Here is a 23,767-nt window from a genome sequence, read left to right on the forward strand (position 1 = left end):
ACGCCCCGCCCACGCCAGCGTTTATTGGACACTGTCAGCGCCACTCGAAAGATCCCAAATATTATTGGCTGTAGTTGTTGCCAATCATCCTGCAACGCCTACCGGCTCCGGAAAGCAGTTTCCTCCCGCTAAACTGAGTGCATCTATCAAAGGGTTCCGACAGGAAACGCCGACTTCAAGTTATAGTTCCGGAAGGAAGGGTTACTTCCCGGCGCTGTCCAGGGGAGCATGGTGCTGAATGCCTGTGGGTGGAGGTTTGGGGAGAACCGATTTCCTACAGAGGCTGGAACCTTCTTAAAGTCCCTCCTAATGGCAGAAGAAGAAGACACATGCGTCCACCAAATATATGTTGACGGTAGTTCATAAATTCAAGCTCAAGAGATCTAAGGTGCCCTGTAACCACCACAGTTAATAACAACATAATCACTCTCCTGTGGGAGCCCATTTTCAGGTTCCTCCTGGCTTTACCCAGCAGGTCCCCAGACAGGATGATTAGGGCCATGGGCCTGAGTGCAGGTGTCTGAAATGGTCTGCACTTGGCTGTGCTGGGGGAGGAGGTCTTTTGCTCCACCCCTTGGCATCTCTATAAATACCCTATGGCAGAGACAGGCCCGTTGGAAAGGGTTCCAGGCCCTCTAGAGGCTATCCTTTATTTTTTCTATCTGTTTATCTCCCACTATAAATCCTTCTATCTAATATTTCCTGCTGCTCACACTCAAGAAAACTCTGGGGAGCTGTGGGGTTGGTGGGTCAACGCCCCACACTCTCCCCATACCTGCACTCCAGAAACTGTCTCCTGAAGTGACATGGCATCTGGAGAGAACCTATAGACACCACCCAGTATGTTTTATGTTTATATTCCTTCCTTTCTTTTTATTTTTCGAGACAGGGTTTCTCTGTGCAGCCCTGTCTGTCCTGGATCTCGCTCTGTAGCCCAGGCTGGCCTCGAACTCACATAGCTACGCCTGCCTCTGCCTCCCGAGTGGTTAGAGGCATTTGCCCCCATTGCCTGGCTATTTGGTTTGATTTTATTTGTATGAGCACTTTGCCTATGCAGCACATACATGCAGGTCAGAAGAGGGCGTCAGACCCCTGGGATAGAACACCCAACACGCGTCCTCTACAAGAGCAGCCAGCACTCCAACTCTGAGCTACGTGTCCAGTCTTGGATTCCTTTTTAGTGCTAATTTGTATTCCACTGTCTGTATCAATTTGGTCTGCTTGTCTGTAGCTGGAGAGTTGGGATGTTTCTAGACAAAAGCCATCGCATTCGGAACAGTGGAACCTGGGCACTTCCCTCCATGGCTAACAGATGATAGAGATGGGGGTCTGATACATACTCGTCCTAAGGCACAGTCACACCCCTGGGCATTTGCTCAATAGAGAACAAGAGTCATTCACACAGAATCTTAAAGCAAATAAGGCTGACAGCATCGCTCATTGTCTGAGTTCATCAGCTTTTTGTCACAGACACTCTGGTCACTTGAGGCAGGAGGGTGAGGATTTCAAGGTCAGCCTGTTACTTCCTACAGTCGCGATCAGGTAAGACCACATGATGCCCTACAGGGCAGAGGGAGGCAGGCATTGGGATGGTTCCATGGGTCAGAGGATCTTGCGTCACAGGACTTGTGAGCCGAGTCCCACAGGTAGAACTGATGCTACAAAACTGACCTCTAACACGCACTGTGTCACACATGCACTGCGTCACACATGCACACCACTTGTGAAGATACAGAGTAACAATAATAAAGTGGTGTTTTTGTTTGTTTGTTTTCCGAGACAGGGTTTCTCTGTGTAGTTTTGCACCTTTCCTGGATCTCCCTCTGTAGCCCAGGCTGGCCTCAAACTCACAGAGATCCGCCTGGCTCTGCCTCCTGAGTGCTGGGATTACAGACGTGCGCCACCACCGCCCGGCTGGTTTTTTTTTTATAAGAGCTGGGATTGACCAGGTAAAATAGCGGTCAGGTGGGAGAAGAGACAGGTGGATTCCTGTGAAACCAAAGCCAGCCTGGTTCACACAGAAGGTTCCAGGACATTCAGGGCTATATAGAGAGCTACAAAAAATGAGATCGTAGACTGGCAGTTAAGAACCATCCACAACTCCAGTTCCAGGGGATCTGACACCCACTTCTGGCCTCCGTGGCACCAGGCAGGGAAGTGGTGCACAGACTTACACGCAGACCTGTTGTTCAAACCTAGATGGTCTTTTAATAAAAAACCAGAGCCAGATATCAGGATGAAAGGTGAAAGGTCAGAGAAGCAGACAGCAGCCACTAGTCCTTACCTCCATGAAATCCTCAGCCTAAAGAGAGTGAGTTCCTGTTTCCTCACACCTTATAGACCTTTCTTTAATCCCTGGGATTAAAGGCATGTGTGCTTCCCAAGACTGGGATTAAAGGTGTGTTCCACAACTCCCTGGCTGTTTCCAGTGTGGCCTTGAACTCACAGAGATCCAGACATTTCTGCCTCCAGAATGATAGGATTGAAGGTGTGTGTACCACTGCCTGACCTCTATGTCTAATCTAGTGGCTGGCTCTATCCTCTGATCCTCAGGCAAGTTTATTAGGGTAGACAATGCATCACCACACAATCCAAATGCTCATACACATAAAGAATAAAACTGTTTTAAAGATATAAGCTGGTTATGGGAGACGGATCGGTGGTTAGCTGTACTGTCTGCTCTTGCAGAGGACTTGGATTCAATTTCAGCACCCACATGGTGGCTCACAACCATCTGTAACTCCAGACATAGGGGATCTGACGGCCCCTTTCAGACTGCATGACACCAGGAAGAAATGTGGTGTGTAGAGATGCATGCACACAAAACCTTCATACATATGTGCTAGCACATAATATATTTGAATATATGATAATATATCATGACATATATATATACTACATATGATAAATATTTGACAATATATAATACATTATGTGATATATATAATGAATTTGAAAATAATTGGTCCTCATAAACTCAGGGAGTGGCAGTCATAGGAGGTGTGGTCTTGCTAGAGGAAGTGTGTTGCTGTGGAGGCAGGCTTTGTGGAATCGTATAAACTCAAGCCACGCCCAATGTCAGTTCACTTCCTGTTGCCTGAGGATCAAGATGTATTAACTCTCAGCTCCTTCTCCAGCACCACATCTGCCTACACGCATCCATGAAGCTAATGGACTAAACCTCTGAAACTGTAAGACTCCCAATTACATGTTTTTCCTTTATATTGCCATAGCTGGGTGCTGGTGGCACATGCCTTTAATCCAAGCACTTGGGAGGCAGAGGCAAGTGGAGGCAGCCTCATCTACAAAGTTCGTTCCAGGGCTACTCAGAGAAACCGTCTCAACCCCCCGCCACACACACACACACACACACACAAAGTAGCCATGCTCAAGGTGTCTCTTTACAGCAATAGAAACCCAAACTAAGACAACATATAAAACAAACAACAGAGCTGGAGAGACGGCTCAGATGTTAAGAGCACTGACTGCTCTTCCAGAGGTCCTGAGTTCAATTCCCAGCACCCACATGGTGGCTCACAACCATCTGTAATGAGATCTGGCGCCCTCTTCTGGCCTGCAGGCAGAATATTGTATATACAATTAAAAAAAAAATCTACAGAGTTCCCAAACTCAAAACCTAACGTCCATTAATGATAAAAATACCCATGGCCATGTCCATACAGTGGAAAACTAGGCATCAATCATAATGGCTGAACTATGTGGAATGTGAGTCCCTTCAATATTGTGTAAAAAGAACCCAAAACATACAAGAGGATGAGCCAGGAATGTAAGGTCTAGGAGAAGACAAGGTTAGTTGAAGGCAAGCAGTGCATGGTCCGGCTGGATCTGCAGTTCCTTGGACGGTAAGCTATCATGAGCACTGGGGAACTTGTGGCGAAGGTTATAGGAATGTTTCTCGTCCTGATCCCCAAACTTAACACAGCAAGGAGAGAGGGCTCTCCTCGCCACCAGCAAGCATGCAGACCGCTGGCCTTTTTTTGTTTGAATTCTTGACAGGACCTAGCTCTGCAGTCCCGTCCAGCCTTAAACTTTTGATCCTCCTGCCTCAGCCTCCCTAGTGTTGGGACGCCAGGAGTGGACCTGGTTCTGTAGTTTGGACCTTGAATGGGACAGGAGAAGCAGAAACCACCCCAGGAGCACACAGCCCTGAGGATAGGTCCAGCTCAGTGGAGTTTGGGCTCTCTGTGCAGGTCCATCTGTTGCCGCAGCTCTTTGGGGAGCAGGAGGCTCAAGTCAGGACGCAGAGGCTGTTTATAGGCCGCAGCCTGAAGCAGCAAGTGCAGGGCTCCTCCTGCTGGCCACGCTCGGAACGGCACCCACCTCCCTGGGTTTATCTTAAAGTTTGAAACAAATTTTGTCAGCTGGGTAGATACAGGGAAGCCCATACAACTTCCCATCTTTCTTTTCCTTTGAGTCGGTCTCTCTGTGTAGCCCGGGTAATCACTCTGTTGATCAGACTGCCCTCGAACTCAGAATTCCTCTTGCCTCCGTGTCCTCGGGCCTGGGCTTCAATTTATGACCGTGTTTTGCTTGCATGTGTCTGTGCACCATGTGCAGTGCCGCAGGAGGCCAGAAGGGACCCTCACATTCTCTGGACCTGGAGTTACAGTGGTCAGCTCCATGTGGGTGCTGGGAACAGAACCTGGGTCCTCTATTAAGAGCTGCCAGTGCTCTTGACCACTTAATCACTCTTTCCTGCTCTCAAAGTAAAACCCCAAATCACTGCTGAGCAGGGGTGGCGCACATCTTCACTCCCAGCACTCTAGAGGCAGAGGCAGGAGGATCTCTGCATTCTAGGCCAGCCTGGGCTACAGAGAAACTGTCTCAAAGAACCAAATCAAACCTAACACTAGTTTATGCCACACTGAGGATGGGCCAAGTGTATTGAGCAGGGGTCTAAGTTCTCTGTGCCATGTCTGGGGCATTGCAGACCCCCTGGACTACACCCACTCCAGTCCAGGAGGGGACACTCAGTGCCAGTCACCCATGGAGACACCGCCAAGATCCATGACAGCTTATGTTCCCAAGGTAGCCAGGATGCCAGGACAGGGCAGCCACTGTGGGGAACCTGAGTGTCAGCTGAGAGGGATATCATGTCATCACAAGCACCAGGTGCACACAGAAGCATATGTGCCAGCCCATCCTAACCCCTCTTGCTACCTACCTATGGCTGGCCTTGAACTCCTGATTCTGCCTCCTCCTCCTCAGTGCCAGGGTAACATGCTAAGAACCCCTGCCCCATTCTTCTGTCCTCTTGTGATTGCAAAATGTTATTTCAGCTGGGCTTGGTGACACCGCACTTGGGAGTTTCAGGTCTAGCCTGGGCTGCCTCATTAGGAAGAAACAACTCAATGGACACAAAGTCCCACAGCATTTCCCCACACAGCCCTGGCTGTCCTGGATCTCACTGTATAGACCAGGCTGGCCTCGAACTCAGAGATCTGCCTGCCTCTGCCTCCAAGTACTGGGATTATGGCGTGTGCCACCGCCACCCAAGGACACACAGCTTGCTTTTGAGCACATTCCACCTTTTCTCCCTCCAAGATGGGATCCTTTCCATAGGTGGGTCAAAGTTCTCAAGGGTGAGCCAGCCATGACGCCTGGGCTGGTAAGGGCACATGCCACCAAACTTGATGGGCCTAGTTCCATCACTGAGACCCACATGATAGAACTGACTGATGTCCCCATGGGTGTGGGGCATGGACACACCCTCCAAAAGTCTCTTTTTCTTTTTTGGCTTTTCTGAGACAAAATTTTATATAACAGTCCAGGAACTTGCTGTAGATCAGGCTGGCCTCAAACTCACAGAGATGCACCTGCCTCTGCCTCCTGAGTGCTGGGATCAAAGGTGTGTGCCACCACCGCCACCACCATTCAGAAAGGAAAAAAAAAAAAAAGAAAAAGAAAAAAGAAAAATAAATTTTCGAGACAGGGTTTCTCTGTACCTTTGGTGCCTGTCCTGGAACTCACTTTGGAGACCAGGCTGGCCCTCGAACTCACAGAGATCCACCTGCTTCTGCCTCCCAAGTGCTGGGATTACAGGCATAAGGCACCAACGCCTGGCCAAAATTTTTTTTTTTTTTTTTTTTAGCTGAGGACTGAACCCAGGGCCTTTTGCTTGCTAGGCAAGCACTCTACCACTGAGCTAAATCCCCAACCCTCAAAATTTTTTTAAAGGTAGGGTTTCTCTGTGGCCCTGGCTATCCCGGAACTGTGTAAATAGGGCTGGCTTTGAACTCAAGTGATTGCTTGCCTCTGCTTCTGGAGTGCTGGGATCAGTGGCTCGCACCATCGTGCAGAGCCATTAAGAAAGAAAATCATCATGGTTGCTGACTCGGAGGGTGGAGAATGGCTGGCTGGGCAGTGTTAACAGGCCCAAAGGTGGAAGTCAATGCCCTCAGCTCTGGGGTGGCTGTCATCACCTGAGGGTCTCCCTCCAATGCTCATCACTGCAACCCAAAGGCATGATCACCAATATAGGGGGCCATATGATCAGCCCTGGGGATTACTCACCCCAAGACTACAGAACAGGCCAAGGCCATTCTCTGGGGCTACACAGAAACACACAGAGACTGACCCCAAAGCTAGGGTCCCTTGACACCATGGGCCCCAGTGAGCCTGTGCTCCCAGACATGGGCCTGCAGGCCTCCCATAACCTCCCTGACATGATTCTGTTTCCTGTTGGCTGTGGAAGCTGACAGCAGGGAAGAGACAAAGTAGCTTGCTGACGGCATGGCTGGGCCTCAGGTCAGATGGCAGGACCTTATTTCCCATGGGTGCAGGCCACATCCCCACCGACCCACCAGCAGCCTATGCCCAGCTCTAACCCAGATGTCTCCATGTGTCATGAGGGGCCTTACCATGTCTGTGCACCAGACTGCCCCCTCCAGGATATGGTGCATTAGCTGTCACGTTAGTGGGACTCAGGCTGACACCAGAGGCCAAGCATCATCCTTGTCTCTTTATTACGCAGGTGTTCTGTGCAAATGTGGACACTACTGTGCCCGACAAGTGGACAGCGCTGGCCGCGGGGCCCATCTTCCTACTGGCTACCTACAACACACACAGCTGACACTACCTGCCACACAGCCTGACGCCATCACGATCCACTGCTGGTTCAGCTGTCCTGCGATCTGGCCTCCCACTCCCAGGACTGAGAGCAGATGTGGGGATATCCATACGGTTTCCCTCACTGAACAGACTGCCCCTCAACTAAACTGGTTCTGGTGGCTGCTTCAGGGCTGAGAACATGGCCTGGGGGCAAACACCCCAAACTGCCTGCTAAACCCAGAGACGTCGAATTCCCTTGAGATGGAGGACAGAAGGACACAGACGGGCCAGGATGTCTGCGTCTTCTGCCCAGGCTGAGGACGGAGCCGGACTGGACACAAAATTAGGACTGGCTGACAGCTGTGGAGACGGGAGGGAACTGGGGGGAGGAGACACAGCAGTCCACAAACGAGGCACAAGTCACAGGCCTCTCCTGTGGGCATAGGTCACCGGGATAAGGCAAGAAGGGGAACCTGCTGGGACCTGCAACCCACGTGTGGGCGCAGAAGGCTGGCGCCCGGCTGGGGCTGGCAGTGGACGCTTCCTAGGGGGCTGAGAGTCAACTATTCAAGTCCCTTTAGACCAGGCGGGGTGGGGTTCCCCGCGCCTCCACACCACAGCTTCCCTAGGTGCTGGAGGAATGGGTGCTGGTGTGTAGCTCTCTAGCTGACTCTTCCAGGAAGGTATGGGGTGGCAGAAATACAAAAACAGAAGTGGGGGATGAAGGGAAACATGGGGGACAAGTCCGTCTTAACATGCAGGTCCAGTTTCTCTCTTGGACAGCCTGATGTAGAAAATGCTAGAACAGCAGGAGGCCGAGGAGCGATGGGGCCACCACACAGATGAGCTGCGGACAGAAGTCAGGGCAGTGAGGGCCATGACCAGACAGGGGCTGGCAAGGGAGGGCGGCGGGGGTACTCAGGGGCACATGGCTCCAGAGGAACCACCGGCAGCTGGATGAGGCACACACCTGTTACTCGGCACTCGAGGGGCCGATCAGGAGTTTGTGGGCAGCTCTGGCACTTTGAGATAAAAACCTAACCAGTGTCAGGGCTGGGGATGACCTGGTCTGTGAAGTGCTGACTTCCACACCAGAGGACCTGAGTTCAGGCTCCAGAAGTCATGTAAACAGTCAAGCACCATGGAATGAGCCAGCAAACCCAGTGATGGGGGGTGGGAACTTCCCAGCTTGGATAACTTAACAAAATTCCAGGCCAGTGACAGCCTGAAGGCTGGGGTCTGAGGTTGGCCATGATTGTACATGTGTGCCCAGACACACAAGACAGACATGAGTAAAGGAATAAAAAGAGGACTAGAGTGTGGTCAGGGTGGAGCCCCACCCAGAATCCCCAGTGAGGGGCTGGGGGCGTGGTCAGGGTGGAGCCCCGCCCAGAATCCCCAGTGAGGGGGCTGGGGGCGTGGTCAGGGTGGAGCCCCGCCCAGAATCCTCAGTGAGGGGCTGGGGGCGTGGTCAGGGTGGAGCCCCGCCCAGAATCCCCAGTGAGGGGCTGGGGGTGTGGTCAGGGTGGAGCCCCGCCCAGAATCCCCAGTGAGGGGCTGGGGGCGTGGTCAGGGTGGAGCCCCGCCCAGAATCCCCAGTGAGGGGCTGGGGGCGTGGTCAGGGTGAGCCCCTGAACACTCTAGGCCCTAGGTTCCTCTGCACTACTGCAATAAGAAAGGACAAAAGGTAAACGCGGGGTGACTGGTCAGTTTCGCTAATTCCCATGCAGACAGGAACTCTGGGGATTTCTTGGCGGTACCGACAAGCAGGGAGCCCGGGCGACACTGGCAGCTTTACCGTCACTCTTGCTGTTCCTCATGGCTGGCACTGGGTGTCCGGCTGCGCACCACCTGGCTCCGGATCTGCTCCACGAACTCCGGGTTCTGCTGCTGCATCTGCTGTGCGAATTGCTGGCCCCTGTGGATGCCCAGGAGACCCACTGTGCTTCCCTCCTGCTGGGCCCCTCCTGCCCGGCCCCTCCCGCCAGCCCCCTCCAGCCCCCCCAGCTTGCAGCAGCACTCACGCCTGGATGAGGCTGGCCAGGTCACTCTGCGATGAACTGCTGCCTGGGGTGCCCAGGGGGTTATGGCCGCCAGAGATCATGCCTGACATCCTGCAGGAGAAGGGACTGAGCACCAGCCTGGGGGCCACCGCCCTCCCAGGACCCACAGACAACCGTGGTGGGCGAGTGTGCCCTTCCCAGTCGTGCCCCTCCCCTCTCAGGTGTTTGCCGTGACAGGAAGAGGAGACCTGGACACCCTATGGAGAATGAGCCAGCCGCACCAACGCACAGAGACAAGGCTGACAAATCCTGTGGGCTGGAGTGTAAAACCAGCCACTGAAATTCCTGAGCAAGACAGAGCTGACCCTGGGCTCGACCCGGGAATGACACTTGGGCCATCGTGTCCACAGCAGCGCAGCTGACAGCAGTCAGAACAAATGGCTTATGACCGACTGAAATATTACACAGCCCTGAGCAGGAGGCTCTGACACACACCACAGCACAAAGGGACCCAAGGACTCTATGTTCATTCGAAAGACAACCCCATGATGGAGATGTCCACAAGAGGCCAACACGGAGCAGGGAGGTAAGTCTGTGGGTGCTGAGATCTGGGGAGAGGCTGGGATGATGGCTCACGGGGGTGGAAGGCTCTGCAGACAGCAGCAACAGTTGTGACACCACGACACCACAACACCACCCAGTTTCTTCTCTGTGTGCTTGGTTTTTTTGTTTTGTCTTGTTTTTGTTTTTTCGAGACAGGGTTTCTCTGTGTAGTTTTGGTGCCTGTCCTGGAACTCGCTCTGCAGACCAGGCTGTCCTGGATCTCGCTTTGTAGACCAGGCTGGCCTCCAACTCACAGAGATCCACCTGCCTCTGCCTCCCCAGTGCTGAGCCCAGGCTGGCCTTGAACTCATGATCCTCCTGCCTCCACATCCTTCAGCAAATCCTACTGGCGTGCACCACCACAGCCGGCCATTTCTTGATTAAGAATAAACTCCAGGACAGGCAGCACGGCACATTTAATCCAGCACTCTGAGTTCAAGGTCATTCTGTCTACATCAAGAGTTACAGGCCAGCTGGAGCTACATGGTGGGACCCGGCCTCAAAACACAAATATTCAAGTAGACTTGGGATTTCTCTTATACAAAAAGCCAACCCAACAAGCAAACAAAAGAAGCGACTTTGGCTTTTTCTTATTTAAAAAGAAATTATAACGGGATGAAGAGATGTTCTTGGTTAGAATACTGGCTGCTCTCATAAAGTCCTGGGTTCTACTCCCGGCACCCACATGGCAGCTCACAATCATCCATAACTCCAGTTCCAGGGATCAGACACCCTGTTCTCGCCTCATTGGGCCATGCACACAGGTGGTGCACAGACGTACACGCAGGCAACACACCTGTACACACACAATAAAAGTGAGCAAGAGCAGGAGAAAGGCGGTCCTGTGCTCTGAGCAGAGAGCACAGGAGCCACGTCACTTACAGCTGCTGCAGCTGGGGACTGTTCATTAAACTGGAAGCCTAGAGAAAAGAAGGCAGACACATTAGGAGGCTGAGCCTTGGCCACACTGACCTCCCTGACAGATGGAGGGGGGGGGACAGATGGTCGCATGTGCCCCCCTCCTGGTGGCTGTGCCCCTGCCTCCTCCTGTCTCCCACTTGACCCCACTTCCTTCCTTTGCAATGCCCTGGGCTCCAGTCCTCATGCAGCCCAGGTCACCGCAGAGCCGTGCCCAGCTCCCAGCATGTCTGACAGTGTCAGCATATGACTTAGGCTGCTCTGGAACCTGCCATCCTCCTGCCTCAGCATCCCAGTGCTTGGCTCTCAGGCCTGCACCACCATGCCCAGTTGATTTGAACCTTTCAAGGTGAAAACCACTGCTCAACCCCAAACGGCCACGTTTGCCCTCTGGAGAGAGGCCCTTGGACTAAGCAAATGAAGCTTTAGTCACAAAGCGTGGCTGGCAGAAGGGTGGGGCACAGAGTCAGAGAGTGGACATTCAATCAATCCCTGCTGGCTGAGGCTACAGTGCCCACAGCGGACATGGCTGAGACATGCAGGAGCAGCTATGAAGGAAGGTGGCCTTGTAGGGACCCCAGCTGGCATGCTACACCACAGGCCTGCTGTCCCTACAGTGGGGCACCTGGGGCCCTTTCCCTGTGGGTCCTCACCAGGAGGCAGGCTTGGGCCTGGGTGGCAGAGGGGCTGAAGGTGTGTGCCTACCATGGTGATGAAGTGTGGATTGTTCAGCAGGCCGGCGATGTCCAAGCTGCCCACGCCTCCCGTCTGAAGGAGAAGCCTGGGTTAGTGGTGTCTGGAGCCAGGCTAGCCACTCTGGGGAAAAGACTGGCCGTGGCCCTCAGTGTCTCGGAGGCTCTACACCATTCAGGGAGGGTCCTGCCAGGAGCCCCCAACAAGCCTGCCTGTCACTGTGAACCCCTGGGCAGCCTGCACCCACCACCTTGTCTGTGGCCTTCACACCTCTCACCAACACACAGACCATGGAGGGTCCCTGCTACATGTCCCCAGCTCCTCCATGACCCACACGCTCTGCCCCATGTGCCCTCAGAACAGGGTCCAGATGCCTCCCCGTCACCCTGTTGTGGGATGGGCTCACGGGACTGGGCGCCTCCCGCAGCTTCAGCTCCGCAATCTTGAGGTTGGACTTGTAGGTATCGTTCTCAGGGTCCAGTTCCAGGGCCTTCTTGTAGTAAGCCACAGCCTCTGCATGCTTGTTCAGGCTGGAGAGCGCAAGGCTTGGGACAAGAGTGTGCCAGGTGAGCCACAGTGGAGCCCCAGGGACCCAGTACCAACCCTACCCTGTCTGCTGTGTGGACCAAGGCCGGAAAATGAGGGTGAGGTCGCGTAAGGACAGAGACCAACATGGGGAAGGGCTCCACGGAGGTCGTTCCTCAGCCTGAGGAGACCAGGGACGAGTTGGGAGGTTATGCGTGTTCCTGGCACCAGGAGCTGACCCCAGTGGCCCTTCCTGGGGGACAAGTGTTATCCACTCTCCATTACAAAGCCCTAGCCCACATCTGAGACTACACCTGAGGGAACCTGGAGAGAACACAGGGATGGGGCGGTCAGTGGTGGTGGCGCACGCCTTTAATCCCAGCACTCAGGAGGCAGAGGCAGGCGGATCTCTGTGAGTTCGAGGCCAGCCTGGACTACAGAGCGAGTTCCAGGACAGTCAGGGCTGCACAGAGAAACCCTGTCTCAAAAAACCAAAATAAAAATAAAAGTTGAAATTAAAAAGAGGGACAGAGGGACACAGACATCCATCTGGCTGACTGTGGGGAACGCCCCTGGCCCGTCACCTGCATCCCTACAACCTACCTTGGCACTAAGCACAGAACACAGGCATCGAGTCTCCCTGATGCTGCAGCTGATGGCGACTGAAAAGGCCGCTGGGAACCTGGTCCCGACCCCTGGGCGCACACCACAGTGCCAGCTGCTCGCGACACTCACCCCATGCGGCCATAGGCCTTGCTGTAGCCTGGATCGATGCCAATGGCGCGTTCACAGTCCTGCACGGCCCCCACGTAGTTCCCCAGCTTGCTGTAGGCTGCGGCTCTGGGGAGAGGGAACAGTTAGCAGGGGACACTCAGGCCCTCTTCACAGGGGACAGAGGCCTCTCTAGGAGCTGGTCTCTGGCAGGAAGGTGGACACTATACCCCACCCCACTGGGACCACAGTGTACCACAGGTCTTGAGAGGTACATAGGGCTATGTGAAACCCTGCCTCAGATAATGAGAAGAAAAAATAAAAAGGAAAATAACAGCGTGGACAAGGACAAGTGAGTCTCCAGCTGTCTGGTGCAGGGCTGCATTTATCAGCCAGCTCAGTGTCCTGTATGAGAATCACGCCACCTCGAATGACTGCCTGACCCCGACTCTTCACTCAGAGCCACAGTTCAGCACACACAGTCCACACGGCCAAAGTCCCCACGGTTACCACTGTGCCCCTGCTGGCCAGACCAGTACCTGTTACAGAAGTAGACGGCGTTGGAGGGGTTGAGATCAATGGCCTTTCCATAGAGGTGCACGGCTGCCTCAAAATTCTCCAGCTTCATCTGCTCGTTACCTGCAGGGAGAGAGAGGAACCCAGGCTAGCCCATGCTGCCCTCCACCCCTAGCAGGTAGAATCGACGCCCAGATAACATGGGGATTTATTTTTAGGTAGGGGTCATGCATCCCAGGGTGGCCTCAGACTTATGAGGCCACCAACTCTTGCCCTCCTGCCTCAACCTCCCCAGTGGAACGACAGGTGTGACACCATGCCTCGGAAACGTGGTGCTGGGGAGGGAAGCCAGCTTCACCCATGCTGGGCAAGGGCTCTCCCCACTCCTCCAGGTACAGTGGCAGTGCTGGGCACGGGGTGGGCCCACTGCAGTGTTTGGGTGACAAGGTCAAGAATCCAGCCTGCCCAGGCTTGTTTTCCAGCTGGGTGCATCCCGTGCAGAGCCAGGGACAGGTAGGGCCACCCGCCCTCTAGAAGCCATGGATTGCAATGCAGGGACTGTGGTCTGCCCGAGTGTGTCTTTTGGAGGTTTTCCCAAAAGCCATGGTTCACAGGCTATTAAGCATTTTTTCTGCCTCCCTTTGGATTTTTGAGACAGTCTCGCTCTGTAGACCACACTACCCTTGAACTCACAGAGATTCACCTATGTCTGCCTCCAGAGTGCTGGGACTGAAGGTGTGCACCACCACACTGGACTCTTATTATTTTGTTATTTTCTTTTAAATACCCACAGAGGCCAGAGCTGGGCACAGAACCAGCTGTGAGCTAGCTGCTCATAAGTATACCAAGAACCAATCTCAGACCCCTGCAAGAACAGTGCATGCTGGGTGGTGGTGGCACACGCCTTTAATCCCAGCACTCAGGAGGCAGAGGCAGGTGGATCTCTGTGAGTTCGAGGCCAGCCTGGGCTACAGAGCAGGATCCAGGAAAGGCGCAAAGCTACAGAGAAACCCTGTCTCGGAAAAACAACAACAAACCAGTGCATGTGAACTGTTGAGCATCCCTCAAGCACCCCACAAATCCACTTCCAAAAGCACCCCCCACTCCCCACTGGCCCTCACCGACCGCCACCTTTGGCCCCTTGCAGAGGTTCCTATGGGACAGCATTCCCTCACCTTCAGTTTTGAGGCGCTCTGCCTCAGCGGAATCCTCCTCAGAGGGTGGCGTCTTGTCAGGGCCCCTCGGCTCCTGTGGCACCTCCTGCTAGAGATAAACAGTCCCGTTGTGTCCAGCCAAACCTGCCCTCGCGGATGCCACCCAGCTCAGCCGGCTAGGCGACCTGGTCCAGTCCCGAATGCCCACACACTGCCATCACGGTGCAGCCATGAGGAGCCCATGCTCACCTTGTTGGCAGCAGCCGCTTCGAATATCTCTGGCAGGGTCTGGGGAAGAGCGAGGTCAGTGTCCTCCACCGTCACCCCAAAGGCGGTCTCCAGACACTGGATGGCAACTGTACAGGAGGGAGAGCCTCCATGGAGTGCAGGGCTCCCAGGCCCCAGGCAGAGCCTATAGGAAGCTCTGGTATTTTCCTTTTTCTCCAGATAGGGTCTCATGCAGCTCAGGCTGCCCTCAAACTCTACAGAGCCAAGCATGCCCCAGAAGCCCTGATCCTCCTGCCTCCACCTCGAGTGCTGGGGAGCAGGTGAGCACCAGCACTCCCGGTTTGAGCCCAGAACTTCCCCAAGCTAGGCTGCGTGCTCTACCCATTGAGGCCCAGTCCAGGACTCACGTGTCTTCACCCCTGTACCTGAAAGCCCCAGCACCTGCACCTGACCTTCAGTCGGCCTCACAGACACACTGGCCCCTCCTGGTAGCAGGAGGCACACACAGGAGGCCTGAGCTGGGTGACCTCATGCCCTCTGTGGGGTCACAATGCTGAGGCTCAGCCTGACCTGAGACATTAGCACAAGGGCTGTCCTTTGGGAACAGCTCAAATCGCCCCCGGAGAGGATGGTTCAGGGTCCCTATGCCCTGGGGCAGCCACCCTTCCCCAGGGTGGTATACACGCCGTGGATCTGCCACTCCTGGGGGCAGACTGGCCCTCACGGTCTGGCCTCCGCTTTGACTAGCACTTCATGCTGCCAGGGAGCTGGCTAAGAGGAAGTCAACAGCTCAGGCTTCCGGAAGCCTCTGAAGCAGAGCGGATGTAGCAGGCTGAGTCAAGCACGGGGAAGCAGGCAGGGCTGCTCAGTCTCTGAGCAGTCACACCCTGGGAAAGGATACTGTCTGGCCTGGTCCGCTGCCTTCAGGCTGTGTGGGACACTGAGGTCAGAGCTTGGGAGCAGCCACCCATGCTGGAGTGGGTGCTGCTGACGCAGCAGCTGTCTCTGAGTCATTGCTGCTTCTGTAAGTGACCCCCCAGACTCACTGGCTTACAAGCTGGGCTTTGGTGGTGTCTATATTTTGGTTTATCATCAGCCCCTATCTGAGGCAAACAGACATTTCTCGAACAGGAGGCCACTCGCCACTGAGGCTGCCCCAGGAACCACTGTCTTCTGCTAGGCATGGCATTCCTGGAGCAGAGGGGAAGGATGGGCAGGGAGGCTGGACGCTGGCATCTGGGAGGCTGAGGAGGGTGGAATTGTCCCTCAGCTGCCAGCAGGGAGCTGACAGTTCAGCGCACAGCCATGTGGAGTGCTGGGCACCTGCTACTCTCCCGTCAGGAGCCAAGGAAGGGGACAGACGCCCAGGCCAGGCATGCATGCTGGCTGCCTCCGGCTTCTCTGGTTGGCAGGCTGGCAGGGCAGAAGCCACACCTACCCTCTAGGCTCTCCTGGGCATCAGGTGAGAGCCCACCATGCCGCAGCTGGCCATGCAGGAACTGGATGATGGCATAGGCCAGGCGCTTCCTGTTGTCCATCTCGAGGCTGGAGGTAACGCTGCTTGCTCGGGATCTGTGAGGACAAAGTGCAGCATGCGGAACCAGGGATGGAAACCTGCCCTTGACTCTGGCTGGCCATGACCAGAACTAGTCCAAGAGCACCAGCCACTTAGTGTCAAGGCCACTAGGCAGAGCCTTCTACCTGCCCCTGTGACAGCTGGGGACACCATGGCATGGGGTCACAGACCTATGGAAATGACTGTCTCATGGACACGGTGCTAGGGATGGAGAGCATGACCTGAGGTAAAAGTGCTGCCTCCAGGAACTCTTTCCTCAGTTTACCTCTTTGCAGTGTGCCTGCCAATCTGTGCGGCCTCTCCCAGGGCCAAGTGAGCATGGCTGTTTTTGGGGAGCCCAGGGTTTTGAGGTGTCTAGCTCCTTGACCCCCCACCCCCACCCAGAGCTCGGCAGGTGCTCCAGCTCACCAGCCCCGGTCCCCAACACCTGGCCACAGTGCCCGGTGCCACCAGGACACCTCTGGGCTGTAGAGGTCAGCTGGACGGGCATTCCTGAGCTCAGTCCCTCTGGGGCAGGGTACCGAGGTTACGTCCCTGAGGGAGCCATGAGCTTGGGCAACCCTGACAGGAACCCTCAAAGAGGCAGGTGTTTGGCCCCCAGCACCACAGCAGACACCGTATGACAAAGGCCACAAGCAAAGGGACCAGAGCAGCGACAGCCCCGGAGGCAGGGAGGGCAGGAAGGCAGACAGCTGGGGCTCTGCCATGCCAGCTCAGACTTGTGCTCCCCAGTCCAGGGCAGAAGCTGGCCTACAGTTTTTGCACTTGGCACGCCATCACCCAGACCCTGAATGTAATGGAGAGGTCATGTGACTCTCAACGCCAATAAGCCAGATGCCGTGTTGACCTCTAAGCTCCACCTCAGAGCCTTAGCTGCTACACCTGTAAAGTTGGCGGAAACCCTCACAGCCACGGGGCTGTCACGGGCAGTCCTGGGACACAGCAGGCCACACTTAGCCTGATGCCATGACAGACAGCACTGTGGGGCCTCCAGAGACCAGCTCAGTCTCCTGAGTCTCAGTCTCCTGTCACTGAAGGTCTTCATAGGTGGTGGGTGAGGGGAGTGCCCAGATCCGGGACGGGGGAGGCAGTGTGGGCACGTCCCTCTGAGGCCTTGCAGGATGTCCCTTGTGCCTGGGAGCCCTGTGCCTGCCCCTCCTAGGCTGGGTGGCCCTGGCCTGTGCCTGAGCAGACCTGAGGTACCACAGCTAGCCATGCCTGCCCGGGGCCCATGGCCTTTCTACACCGCCTGTCCTCTCCACTGACTAAGACCACGTGGGCAGGCCTGGCTATCCCGTCTCTCCCCCAGCACACAGCAGGCCCCTTCCGTTGTGACCTTCATCCTGGGCACCCAAGACAGAGGGCTTGCTCTTAGCAGTGGTGGGGTGCTGGCCACTGGCCAAGCACTCCAGACATGCCTGCTGGACCCAGACACCCCGGCCTGAGGACACCTATGCCAGCTGTACCACGGTGACTGGCACTCTGCCATGCTTCCAGCCCAGACCAGTTGGTCAAACAGCACCTGGAAGAACTTTCTAGAAGGCAGTCTCAGACCAAGACCTGAGAGGGGCAGGGTCAATCTCAAGCTAACATACATGAAGACAGCACTGTGGGGGCTGCTCCCAGGCTGGCACCCACAGTCACAGAGCCCACAAGCAAATACACTGTCCCCGTGACCTCTACATGGAGAACCCTGAACCCGCAAGTCCAAGTATGACTGTCTCTGGAGACGGGGTCTTTATGGAGGTGGCCAGGTTAAAGAGAGGCCAGGAGGATCCTGACTCAGGGCAGGAGCCACCAGCCTGTGGTACTGGCACTTGGGTGACTGAGACAAGAGAATCACCTTCATTTCAAGGTCAGTTTGAGTAGACTGAGGGCTGGGATTGAAGTGGTGGCGCATGCCCTTAATCCCAGCACTCGGGAGGCAGAGGCAGGCGGATCTCTCTGAGTTCGAGGCCAGCCTGGGCTACAGAGCAGAGATCCAGGACAGCCAGGGCTGCACAGAGAAACCCTGTCTTGAAAAATGATAAAATACAAAACAAACAATTGAATAAAGTAGGACCGGGGGCAATAAGATGGCTTAGTGAGTAAGGGAGCTTGTCACCAAGCTGGCAAACTAAATTTCATCCCTGGGTTCCACACAGAGGAAAAAGAGGCCTGACTCCTGAGCTGTCCTCCAACCTCAATGTTTGCAACAATACCACACACACAGCGTTGTAAAGCCACGGCTGGGGGATGGCACAGTGTGTACAGTGCTTACTGCTCTGAAAACACAGGACCCAAGTTCAAATCCCTGTCACCCATGTAAAAAGCTAGGCATTATGACACACTGTAACCTGGGGCTGGGGGGGATGGGGATCTCTGGAGTTCACTGGCGGGGGGGGGGGTCACTAAGGAAGACATGGTATGGGGCCTCTGCATGAGAGAGCACATGTGGTCACACACCCCACACACAGGCAAACAGCCTGCCTGCTCCAGGCTGAGCTGTCTCTCCATCCTTCCTCCAGAGCTGTGTGACCAGGACGTGTGGAGTGGGTGGAGACCAGGATCACCTGCACAGAACATCTGCCTCCCGTGGCACTTGGTATGCCTGGACTAGAAAACAGCAGCAGGTATTGTCACTACCAAGAGGAGACATTAGTGCCTGCCACAGTCCCTCAGTGATGGCCAGTTCTTGTCATGGCTCACACGCCCTCATCACTCACCCAGCTGTGAATCAATGACGCTTTAGGCCACGAACTCCCTCCCCCCCCCGGCTGCCCAGCATCTGGCAGCCATTGACCCCTCTGCAGCCGTGAGGCTGCACTTTCACACCCCTGGCACAAACGGTTTGGGAAGGCTCTGGCTGGGGGACAAGGCTCTCAAAGGCCTATTCTCCCAGAACAGTGTGGACTTTGAGAGCAGCCGCCCACCACACTCTGTCTGGTCTGCAGGGCATGGGGGGCACAGGACACAGTCCCAGGTGCTCCTGGGTGAGCAGCCAACACCTCTCTTTATTCTTGCCTTTCTTCCTGAGGCACAGTGTGGCCACACAGCCTCAGATCACCATCCTTTGCCTCACTACCCCTCCCTGCAAAGCTAACACATCACCAGACCCAGCTCACCAGCCTAACACGATGGGTGTGCATCACCACACCTTCGTCTCAGAATCCAAACCCAAACCTAGGGTGGCAGCATGGGCAACAACACCTGCTGAGTGAGTGGAAGGCCCTGAGTTCAGATTCCCAGCACCCACCTAATGGCTGGTTCTCGTCATGTGTGTGGGTAACCGTGGTGCCAGGGCATGAGTGGAGACAGGGGGATGGCTGGGTCTTGTGGCCACCAACCTAATTCCAGGGTCAGGGGTACCCTGTCTCAAGGGAAGAAGACTGGAAAAGCCCTGTGGCCAGCCTCGTCTATAAAGCAAGTTCCAGACCGGCTAAGGTTACACAGTAAGACCCTGTCTCGAAATGGAACGAACCCAAACCCAGCAGAGCGGAGCTCACGGCCTTCCTCCTCACCTATGCCCACGTCCAGGACAAATACGATCAAGAAAAGCAGTGAGCCCCCACAGGCCCTGCCCAGCCTCCCTCCACGCTAAATGTAGTCCCCACACAGCAGCTCCCCAGACCACAACCCCATGTCCGTCTGCAGGGCAAGTGGATGTCACATCACACATGAAGGCCCTCACCGGCAAACCCTGCATGCCCACCGGCTGTCATGCCCACCAACTGTGGGGAAAAGGGGTACGGACTACTCCAAACTCCTGAAACTCAAGGGGCCCCTCCCCCACACCAGATAAAAACTTTTGGTCTCTATCTCCAAGTCCTACCCCGCTCCCAAACCTGAGGCAGCCTCAGGCCTCATCTCGGGCTATGTACCCCAGAGTACCACCTGGGCCCAAACTCCAGGTAGCATCCACACCACGGTGCACGGGCAGCACATGGCAAGCTGAGAGGGCCAGTCACCAAGCCATGTGATCCACACTCTTGAGGAGCATGCCCCCTTTTATGGCCACTGGTTTCCTTATAGAAACATAACGGACCCAGGGCTGTGATCCCAGTGTTTGGGAGATTAATGCACGAGACGGTGTAAGTTCAAAGCCAGCTGGGCTTCACCCTCAGAAGACATTTCACTGCTTAAGAACACTCACTACTGTTGTAGAGGGTCAGTTGCCAGCACCTAGATGAGCCAATCACAACCGCCTGTAACTCCAGCTCCACAGGAGCCGATGCCCTCTTCTGGCCTCCATGGGCACTGCAGGCACGTGCACGTACCCACACATATGTACATAATCAAAAACAACTCTTTAAAAAATGAAAAATAGGGGTTGGGGATTTAGCTCAGTGGTAGAGCACTTGCCTAGCAAGCACAAGGCCTTGAGTTCGATCCTCAGCTACAAAAAAAAAAAAAAAAAGAAAGAAAGAAAAATGAAAAATAGGGCTGAAGAGATGTCTTAGAGGTTAAGAGCATTGGCTGCTCTTCCAGAGGTCCTGAACTCAATTCCCAGCACCCACATGGTGGCTCACAACCATCTGTAACTAGATCTGGCGCCCTCTTCTGGCCTGTAGGCAGAACACTGTATGCATAAATAAAAAGTAAATCTCTTTTAAAAAATGTAAAACAGAGTAGATCATGGTGGCACACCCCCATCACCCCAGCACTTGGGAGGTGAAGGCAGGAGGATCAGGAGTTCAAGGTCATCCTCAGCTACACAGTCTGAGGGCAGCCTGGGCTATATGAACTCCTGTTTCAAGTATAAAAATGAGGATCAAGGAAGACAGAGCAAGACTCTTACAGGGTGGCTGGTGTGTGGTGTGGGCCAGAGGTGACCAGCCAGGAGTCACGCTCTCTGCCAGGAAGTGCTATGAGAATGCTTGGCTTCAGTCCTGGGCATGATCAGAACCCTCTGGGCACCCAGCTAATTTAACATGTGCAGCACACTCCAGGGGTCACTGGGAATGCTCTGGACAGGCAAGGCTGTCGTCCAACTCCAATCAGGCCTGAGCCTCAAGCTGTTGGCCCAGCACATGAGAGGCTGTAGCAGGACAACTGCCAGAGTGTAAAGCTAGCCTGTTGGCTGGAGAGATGGCACAGTGGTTAGAGCACTGACTGCCCCTCCAGAGGTCCCAAGTTCAATTCCCAGCAACCACATGGTGGCTCACAACCATCTACAGTGGGATCTGATGCCCTCTTCTGACATAAAGGTGTATATGCAGAAAGGCATACATGCAGACAGAGCACTCATACATTAAATAAATAAATTCTTAAAAGAAAGGGGAAAAAAAGGCTATCCTAAGCTACAGAATATGTCTCTGCCTGTCTCCACCCTCACCCCTACCAATAAGTTCACAAGCCAGGTCAGTGTGGCAACTTCTCAGCTTGGCCACAAGCCTGGGTCTCGGTGGACAGTGCTCACCCCAGCACACAGGAAGCCCTGAGATGAGGGAGATCGTGTCTCAAAAGAAAACAACAGGAAGGGATTGGAATCGCTCACTGGAGATGATGTCCAGCCACAAAGCAGAAGCCGGGATCTCGGACAGCGGCTCCAGCGGCTCCAGGTTGCGGAGTCCATGGGCAATCCTCTACCCCACAAAACTGGGTGCACACACAATCTTGGGACCACATATACTGCATAGAGGCCTCAATGATGAGGAGTCACTGGGCTAGAGTTTCATTTTAACACTAGAGCTCACTGTGTAGCCCAGGGCAGCCTCAAATTTAAGGCAATCCCCTCCAGTGTCTGCCTCCTGAGTGCTGGCATTATAGGCATGCACTCAGGAGGCGCACTCTTGCATTTGTGTGTGGCAGTGTATTCACACACCATCAACCTAACTGTCCTTCTTCTGGGTGCTACCTCACTTTTTTAGAAACTGTCTAACTGGATGATAGTAGTGCACACCTTCGATCCCAGCACTTGGGAGGCAGAGCCAGACGAATCTCTGTGAGTTCAAGGCCAGCCTGGTCTACAGAGTGAGCTCCAGGACAGCCAGGGCTGTTACACAGTCCCTACAGGAGCATCGTTCATTCTGGACACCATGCCTGACCGCCACTCAGAAGCTCCTTCAATCACAGCACGCACAAGTGTCCCCAAACGGCCCAGGGTTCCTGGGACAAGAGCAGCCAGGGTTAAAATCACTCAAATATCCAGAGACGGGAACAGACCAAAGCAGATGAACCGGTGGTACCCCGTGTCCTCCCCAGCCCCCCACCAAGGCCTGCAGGATGCTAAGGAAACTCGGGGACGTTCACCTTCCCTCCATGTGACGGACAGAGACAGCGCCAACTTCAGTTGACTTGTTCGCTGTTGTTGCTGCTGCTGCCATTTCATTTTCTTGTTTGTTTGTGGAGACAGGGTTTCTCTGTGTCGCCCTGGCCGACCTGGAGCTCACTCTGTAGCCCAGGCTGGCCTCGAACTCAGAGATCCGCCTGCCTCTGCCTCCCGAGTGCTGGGTGACAGCCAGCAACCCCCGTTTACAACTAAAGTATGTTATAAAGTATGTCAACATCCTTTCCAAAATTAATTACGATGCCAGGTGTGGTGGTCTGAGGCCAGCCAGGAATAAACACCGTCTCAACAAAGCAAAGTTACGTGGTCAGACGCTGTGGTCCACTTCTCCGGTGGCCCAGGCTGGGCCCGAACTCCCGGCGATCCAACTGCCTCACCCTGCCAAATACCGGCGTGTAGGTTCCGGACTACTGCTTAGGGCCTTTGTTTTGGGTTGCTGGTGTTTTGCCGTTTCTAATCAACGTGCATAGTCCCGGCTGGGGGGACCTCCAGTCGACCCCCCGCCTCGGCCTCCCCACGGCGGGCATCGCCAGGGAGCCGGCGCACCGGGCTCGGCGCACCGGGCTCGGCGCACCGGGCTCGCGGCTGCTCAGAGAGGGCCGGCGCCCCGCCGAGCGTGCAGAGCGGCGGGCGGGCGGGCGGCCCCGGCCCTGCGCCCTCACCCCCACCCGACAGGCAGCAACGCCGCTGGGACGGGCGCTGGGGTACACGGAGGCTCCGAGCGGGCGACAGGCTGAGCAAGGTCACCGGGGCGGCGAGCGGCGCAGCCGGGGGGACACCGGGGCCCCGCGGTGCCGGACACCCCGCCCCGCACGCCGGCCTCCGCCGGGGAAGGGCGCCGCCTGACTCAGTTTCCCCGCGCTGCCGCCCGCTCACGTGACCAGCGGGGCGCAGGGCCGCGGACCCGCGCCACCCCCGCCTCGGAGGCTCCCTCCCGGGCGCCGCGCACGGCGGGCCACCGACCCCACTGCCCGCGGCGCCCCGCGGGGACCCCCGACTCACCTCTCAGGCCACCCAAGCCCCGACCCACCGACGGCTGCGCCTGCGCACCGCGGCGCCGACAGGCCCCGCCCTCAGGCCCACGACGCCTGCGCAGAAGGAACCCCTCGCCTCCGCGGTCTCGTTCTGCGCGTGCGCCCGGGCGCCGGCCAAGCCGCGGCGCGGAAGTGATGTCCCTCGGAGGCGGGCACTACCGGGTCGCCGCAGCAACGGCCCCGGGGGACGGCAGGAAGACCGGAAGTCGGTCTGACAGGGGGCGGGCCCGTGACGCCAGGGCGGAGCGCGTGGTGCGGGGCGGGTCACGTGGCGCAGCGGCGTGCGTCACGGGCCTGGGTCCGAGCGGCCGACTGTCGCTGCGCGTGTGCTGCGGACGGGTTCACCGCCCAGGCTGGCCCGCAACGCCGACCCGCCTCGGGAATGCTGGGACACAGGCGAACCCCACTTCCTGTGGGGCTCCGTTCCTTTTCTAAGATTATTTACGGTGTGTCCAGCGGGTGTTCGG

General features: G+C 55.7%; 1 protein-coding gene across 3 annotated transcripts; it reads right to left on the reverse strand.

Annotated features, from left to right (window-relative positions):
• Positions 1 to 6,961: 6,961 nt before the first annotated feature.
• On the reverse strand, positions 6,962 to 23,351 carry Sgta (small glutamine rich tetratricopeptide repeat containing alpha). Of its 3 annotated transcripts, none has more exons than XM_036171100.1 (12): positions 23,269 to 23,351; positions 15,861 to 15,994; positions 14,444 to 14,550; positions 14,216 to 14,303; positions 13,064 to 13,163; positions 12,549 to 12,653; positions 11,695 to 11,833; positions 11,301 to 11,363; positions 10,560 to 10,597; positions 9,096 to 9,185; positions 8,870 to 8,989; positions 6,962 to 7,918 (listed from the first exon to the last, which is right to left on the reverse strand). In XM_036171100.1, exons 2-11 carry the CDS (start codon positions 15,958 to 15,960, stop codon positions 8,872 to 8,874), a joined length of 948 nt encoding a protein of 315 aa, XP_036026993.1. In that variant the 5' UTR covers positions 15,961 to 15,994; positions 23,269 to 23,351; the 3' UTR covers positions 6,962 to 7,918; positions 8,870 to 8,871. The 3 variants fall into 3 exon arrangements, with proteins under 3 accessions (XP_036026993.1, XP_036026992.1, XP_036026990.1); XM_036171099.1 differs by lacking the exon at positions 23,269 to 23,351 and adding an exon at positions 22,230 to 22,296 and having other exon boundaries at positions 14,216 to 14,300; XM_036171097.1 differs by lacking the exon at positions 23,269 to 23,351 and adding an exon at positions 22,230 to 22,296.
• Between the last annotated feature and the right edge of the window lie 416 nt (positions 23,352 to 23,767).

Source organism: Onychomys torridus, chromosome 21, assembly GCF_903995425.1.
Source record: "Onychomys torridus chromosome 21, mOncTor1.1, whole genome shotgun sequence".
NCBI lineage: Eukaryota > Metazoa > Chordata > Mammalia > Rodentia > Cricetidae > Onychomys > Onychomys torridus.

Coding starts and splice junctions, on each gene's coding strand:
- Sgta (XM_036171097.1), bottom strand. Junction 11,834..12,548: donor AAGGCCTATGGCCGCATGGG/GTGAGTGTCGCG, acceptor TCTTGTCCCAAG/CCTTGCGCTCTCCAGCCTGA. Junction 11,364..11,694: donor TGCGGGAGGCGCCCAGTCCC/GTGAGCCCATCC, acceptor CTTCTCCTTCAG/ACGGGAGGCGTGGGCAGCTT.